This window comes from Vulpes lagopus, chromosome 5 (assembly GCF_018345385.1).
Source record: "Vulpes lagopus strain Blue_001 chromosome 5, ASM1834538v1, whole genome shotgun sequence".
Classification (NCBI taxonomy): Eukaryota; Metazoa; Chordata; class Mammalia; order Carnivora; family Canidae; genus Vulpes; species Vulpes lagopus.
This window is the reverse complement of record NC_054828.1, coordinates 59,060,031-59,065,972: the sequence shown is the minus strand read 5'-3', so window position 1 is coordinate 59,065,972 and position 5,942 is coordinate 59,060,031. Positions and strand designations below refer to the sequence as shown.

The following is a 5,942-nucleotide window of genomic DNA, read 5'->3' as shown; positions in this document are numbered from 1 at the left end:
ATGCGCTCACCTGTCACCACTAGGCTTGGCCTAATCCTGCAGGAACTTGACAACCAATTGGCGCATGACCTGTACAATAAACCTGGGGTTCCTGACTTTTCAGAGAATGAAACACCGTAAACAGTTGACCACTGACCCACTGACCTCTCCTAACCACTGACTTTCACTTTCTGTGGAAAGACCTACACATTCCTCAGTGCTGGTGTCTCCTGTCCATTCTTCTAGATAGAACTAGTCCATCTATCTCTATTGCTTTTCCCTTCTCTGCACAAATTTCAAAGACTCCCCCAAACTCAGTCCTCTTCCCCTTTACTGTATTTCCTGACTTGCAGGAAAACTGAAGAATGCCCTCCTTAATAGATTCAAGCTAGAGCTAGAGTAGTATACAATAAGCAAATAGGAATGATTACATGATGATGATGATGATGATGATGGTGATGGTGATGATGGTAATGATGATGATGATAGTAAAGGGAAACAAATCACAAAGCCACAAGATGTAGGGTATCAAAGTATTTATTGAGGTCAAATAAACATAGCTCCATAATTATTGTCATAAATATAAATACTGACTTTATACTTAAGTAGCAATACCATAACGCTTCTATAAATAAATCTATATATTAAAATGACATAAATAAAATGTGTACTTACAATAATAAATAAATTCATAAATATAAATTATTGGTTTTGGAAATGAGGTTATTTAGGAAATGGGAAGTAATATGGTTTATGGGAATAGACAATTGCTTTTAAAAATAAATTTCTGCATATAAAACACCAACTACAATAACATTTTATCAGTCATTCTCATTAAGCTTGGAAGGTCTACCTTCTGGTCTTCTGGACACAGGTGGCATTGTTCTCTTTTTTAAGCTAAGCAGGGGTTTCTTTAGAATCCACCCATGATTGTAAAGTTTGGCTTCCCATTTTCCTTTTGATAAAAGAAAACCTTTTAGGGGGTCTTGTTATTTCTAACAGGCAAAAAGGGTTGGTTATCCATTTTCCAGCTTTGCTCTGGTCAAACGCAGGCATTTCTCAGGGCCATAAAGAGCAGATCCAGTTCTCCAATTGCTTTGATCTCTCCATTCTCTCCAAGCTGTAAAAATAAGAATGTATGAGTATTTGAGCATTTATACCAGGCTTTCTTTTAGGAGGAACAAATTAGAAAAAGATGGTTAGGTTGCTAGAGACATAAACCAGGTTTTTGCCTTTGTAAAATATTACTAATAGTGATCTTTCCACAAGAATATAGTGTGATTTGCCATAGACCCAACTGAAATGAAAGGGCACCAACAGGCACCAGTCTCAGTTGTATCTACACTGATGAAGCTGCCGAAAGCCACTTCCTCACCAGAGAAGCAGAGAGAAGCTGTGCAGGCATCTGCAGGACCCAATACCCCCCATCACGCCCGGCCTTGCCTCATACCCTCACGATAGGCTATGGCCAACTAATTATAACAGCTCAGCTCACACAACTTCGAATCAAAACTACACATTTACCAGTACACACGGGGGGTGGTTTTTTCTGTTCTCAACTCCTTAACAAAGAGGGGAAAATACAGGTTTTCACTTTTGTGGGGGGAATGACAAATTAGTCCCATCCAGTTGCTTTAATTAGTAGAAAGCCAGATACACAATATAATACCGCTTCTTTCCTCTTCCAAATAGCATGCAAATGAGGCTTCCAAACTCCATAGGAGACAGAAGTCAGATTCGAGGCCAAAGCATCCTCCTCTGAAATTCATCTAATCTATTAAATTTGCTCAACTTATTTCAAGGAAAGTAGTAAGCCATGACTGTCCTCTATGCTTTGCTCCCCTTTCTCTTCCTGTTGTCTGCCATCATTCCACCTTTCGTACTTCCTTTGACATCATGTCAGGTGCTACTTCTTATATCTCAAAGACTCCCAAGGCTATAAAGAACTTTGGAAGTCTCCTGATATACTGTGTCTCCTCCATTCTACCACAACCAACTCTCTGCTTCTACCTCCAGTGGCGGGGAATTAACACCTCCAAGACCACCCTCCCATTTCAGCTGGTGCTGACCAGCTTTCTCTCAGGTTGAGCTTCCTCTGAGTATCATTCTTCTCTCACCTATGCTTTCTGGAGCTACAGGCCTTAAAAAAATAAATAAATACATAATCACTCTTCTACATGACACTCTACTGCAAATGTTAAAGTCAATTTTTTCAAAATGAGTTAAAAGTTTTAAATTCTATTCCCCTACATGGATCACCATCAGATGTTTCTCTCTCACACTTCATTTTTCTAAAGCCAACAAAGTAAGCTGACATCGGGAATTTTTCAAGCCAGAAGTGCAAAGAGCTTCTTGGCAATGGCATGCTAACATTCAGCCCTCTACCTCTAGGTAATAGATATATGGCAAGAGAATTGGTCTTCACCATGAAAGACTACAAAGCCTTCGATTATCAAAGAAATGGTTAGATTCATTAAATCATGATCAGCAAGAAATAATTTTTAAAAGAAACATCAAGGTGGAAAGAAGGGGATGATTAAGGTTACACCTGTTATTAAAAATTCCAACAGCTAGAACCTTCATGTTTCTGAGGTTTGTTACCTGCTTGCAAGAGCATCACTTTCGCTGCTAGTAATCATTCCTCTGGTTTTTGAATGAGTCACAATTGCCAGTCTGAGCCTTCTACTATTGTTCTTTTCCCCAAATAGGCCACGTGACAGTATCATTCTCTGTACAAATGCACACTAGCCTAACCAGATAGATGCTCACTGGGGATTTGTTGAGTGAAGAAGGAGACCAGAAAGGAAAGGGAAAAGAGAGAGGAAGAGAAGAGTATTTCCAGTTCAGACTTCCATTCACTCTAATAAATCCATTCCTTTTGGAACTGCATAAAAGAAATTGGGGGTTGCTCATTCTTGCTTGTAAATTAAAATCAATAATTTCTAGGTATTATATTATGATAATTAAATATAAGTATCAATAATTCTAGAAATTTACATCATATATGTGCAACTCTTTTGTTATGGTTGTTCTGGGTTTATTTCTCCAAGTTTTAAATCATCGAATCAATGGCTTCAAAAATCACCTCAAATAAATTTGTCCCCAAGTACTTTCCTGTTTTTGAACAAGTACTTGTTTGGATTACGTGAATCAGTAGGAATTTCAAATTTCCTAAAGAATTAACACTAAAACTAACACAAATTGCTGCTAGAAAGAGTGCTGGAGGGGATTCAAGAGACCTGCATTCTAGCCCTGGCTCTACTGCTAGTCATGCCCAGAACATGGGGTGAAGAGATTAGATAATCTTACTTCCCAGTCAATTCTAGAATTCTATGATTTGCAAAATTTTAAAATTTATCTATAAATATATATAATAAATATATATAATATAAATATAAAATAAATATTATATACAAATAAATATATATATAATCAACCTGATGTAGGCAAATAAAGCAAAAAAATTACATGTGGGGGAAAAAAAGAAAGGGTAGGAAAGAAAAACAATATTTGTCTCTCCTATTTAATGGGTTAGAGTTAATAGTTATTAGTAGTACCTTTTGCACTGTGTCCTTCAGCTTTTGCACATTTCTCTGGATATGCTGGTCATCGTTCTCAATATGCTACAAAATGAAAACCAGAGCACTTATTTTAACACTGTTGTGCTGAAGCTTTATGAACCTCAGCATCCCTAACTGAGGTGTGTTACAAATGCACCTGGAGTTAAAGTTCTTAGCAATTTTGCCCACAATGACCTAGATTTCACCAGTGACCTAGATTTTCAAAGCTCTTGAATTCCCTTGGACACCAAAATCCAGTCATTTCCCTTACATAGGACCTCTCTTCACCCTTGAGAAATCCTACTGAGGTTTACGTTTGTGGGAAGAGTAGAGTGGTTTATGCAAATTCTGTGAAGAATAAAACCCTAACTCTACCCCCCCAAAAAATGCATGCTCAGAACAAGAAACGGACATAAAATGTCTTGTGTGAACAGTAGGCCCTCCTCAATAAATACTACTAGGTCCCTTCACTCTGCCCACTCCACTGCAGTCTTTTCATAATTTTAAATATTCAGAGCCATCAAGGTCACACACCTCTGACTTTTGTCCCTTCTCATGACATCCAAAGGGCAACCATCTTTGCCCACCCAGCTCTGAACATTAAATCTTCCCATTAGCCTCTCTTCTTCCCACCTGTTCCATCTATACTCCAGGGACCCATTCCCACATCTAGGCATTTTTTCCCTACAGGTCTTAACACCTTTCTCGTCTCACATAACTTGAGATGCTTTTTCCCAAGGACAAAAAAGCCTTCTCTGCTCTTGTCTTTCAGACACTCTTCGTCATCATATGTTCAAAATATGATTCAATTAAAGCAAAAACAAACATTCTGTGATTCCAAATGATTCTCACGGTGGTGTTGCTGAGGCACCTCTTGCTGCCAGCGTGGGAAGGGGCAGTGAGGGTTTGCAGAGAAGAGCTCTAAAGGAAAGAAGCAAGGCAAGACAGTCAAGTAGGAGAGGGTAGAGTTAGGCGGAGACAAAAACTCACACATTGGCTTAGCTTGTTGCTGAGCCTGGCCAGGAAGGGCACCACCTCCTGCATATAGGGCTGAAACCTATCGGATTGGGGGAGCAGCACTTCTTCAAGGGTAAAGTTCAGCACCTCCTTCATCAGATAGCAGCGCTCTCCCATCTGCAGCCAAAAGTGAAACAGCAGGAGTCAATGTTGAGGGGCATCCAGAAGACCCAAAGCATCATCACCACCATCCAAACAACCAGGGATGACACACTGCCCCGCTCATCATGACTATGGCTTACATTGACTCCGTGGAACAGTTTCTCCCCAATGAGACGAACATCTGTGTTGTTATCTGCCAAACTAGCCTGGAAAAGAAGAAAAGACTAAGTGCCTTTTCATCTGTGATGAAAAGTCTGTGAGTAGAGATGCACTCTATCCACTTTCCCCAGAGCAGCCCCATGAAGACTCAAGAATTCAGATGTGTGCATGAGTTTAAAATAATGCACACAGGAGTAAGGAGAAACACAGTCAGGAGGGCTAATAAATGGCCTTTGGGGAGTAAAATTCAACGAACATATATCATCAAGGCCAACATGGAGGGTCTTCTGGTAAAGCCCAATCTCCAAAGAGTCTCTAAGGAGACATAGAAAATAATCTCTGGTCTACCAGTGAGGAGAGACGATGCATTCTTACAGATCTTAGTAGTGTTCTGGAAAACGTTTTAGGAACTATCAGGTTCCAAGGAGAGAAGATATGAAAGACAGAGAGAGACCGAGATGAGTACCTCCTTAGCCAGCATGAAGGTGCGGTTGGTGATATAGGGCTGCTGGAAGTTGGACTTGTCAAGTCTGCAGTGAGAGCTGATGGGCAGCGCTGCCCCTCCCTGCACCCACAGGGCAATGAGAAGGAGGCAGCTGGCGGCCAGAGTTCCCATAAGGGTAGAGCTCACAGATTTCTGCAGGGCAGCCATCGCAGACAGCTCTAACTGGAACTAATGGCGACTAGAAAAGAAACCTGGTATCAAGAGAACAAGAAGCAAAAGCATAAAGGCAAACAATTAGGTATCAAGAAGTATCACGTCAAACGAACCCATCACACCAAGTTTGCTGAAACACTTGCCTGTTTCGATGATTCTGCTTGTGAGGGGAAAGCAAAAGTTGCTGCTTTTATAGCCCCCAGAATATACTTTTTTTTTTTGTAAAAAATGACATCAGCAATTATCTAATTTCCAGTACTGTCTTCTGAGAACTACCTAACCACCACAGGAGCCCACAAAACGCCACCTCCTATTTTTCCCACCTTGAAATGCGAGTGTTTCCCTAAAACGTCACTATTAGGGCCCCAAAGGTGTTTTCACAGATAAATCCCAGAAATTTTCTAAACCCTACTTATTTTTCAAAGAAAGCAATTGCTTTGTCTTCGTGGATTCCAGATTCGGCATAA

At 40.2% G+C, this 5,942-nt stretch overlaps 1 protein-coding gene across 1 annotated transcript; it reads right to left on the bottom strand.

Annotated features, from left to right (window-relative positions):
* Positions 1-1,021: 1,021 nt before the first annotated feature.
* IL22 (interleukin 22) lies at positions 1,022-5,469 on the bottom strand. The gene is made up of 5 exons (XM_041754229.1): positions 5,284-5,469; positions 4,799-4,864; positions 4,530-4,673; positions 3,537-3,602; positions 1,022-1,099 (listed from the first exon to the last, which is right to left on the bottom strand). The coding sequence occupies exons 1-5, from the start codon at positions 5,467-5,469 to the stop codon at positions 1,022-1,024; spliced, it is 540 nt and encodes a 179-aa protein (XP_041610163.1).
* Positions 5,470-5,942: the final 473 nt, after the last annotated feature.

Bases quoted from the DNA above. Each gene is read 5' to 3' on its own strand.
- IL22 (XM_041754229.1), bottom strand. From the start codon at position 5,469: ATGGCTGCCCTGCAGAAATCTGTGAGCTCTACCCTTATGGGAACTCTG. The intron at 4,674-4,798 runs GTAAGCCATAGT...TTTTGGCTGCAG, and splicing joins AACTGTTCCACGGAGTCAAT to ATGGGAGAGCGCTGCTATCT. The intron at 3,603-4,529 runs GTGAGTTTTTGT...TTCATTTTGTAG, and splicing joins GCAACAAGCTAAGCCAATGT to CATATTGAGAACGATGACCA.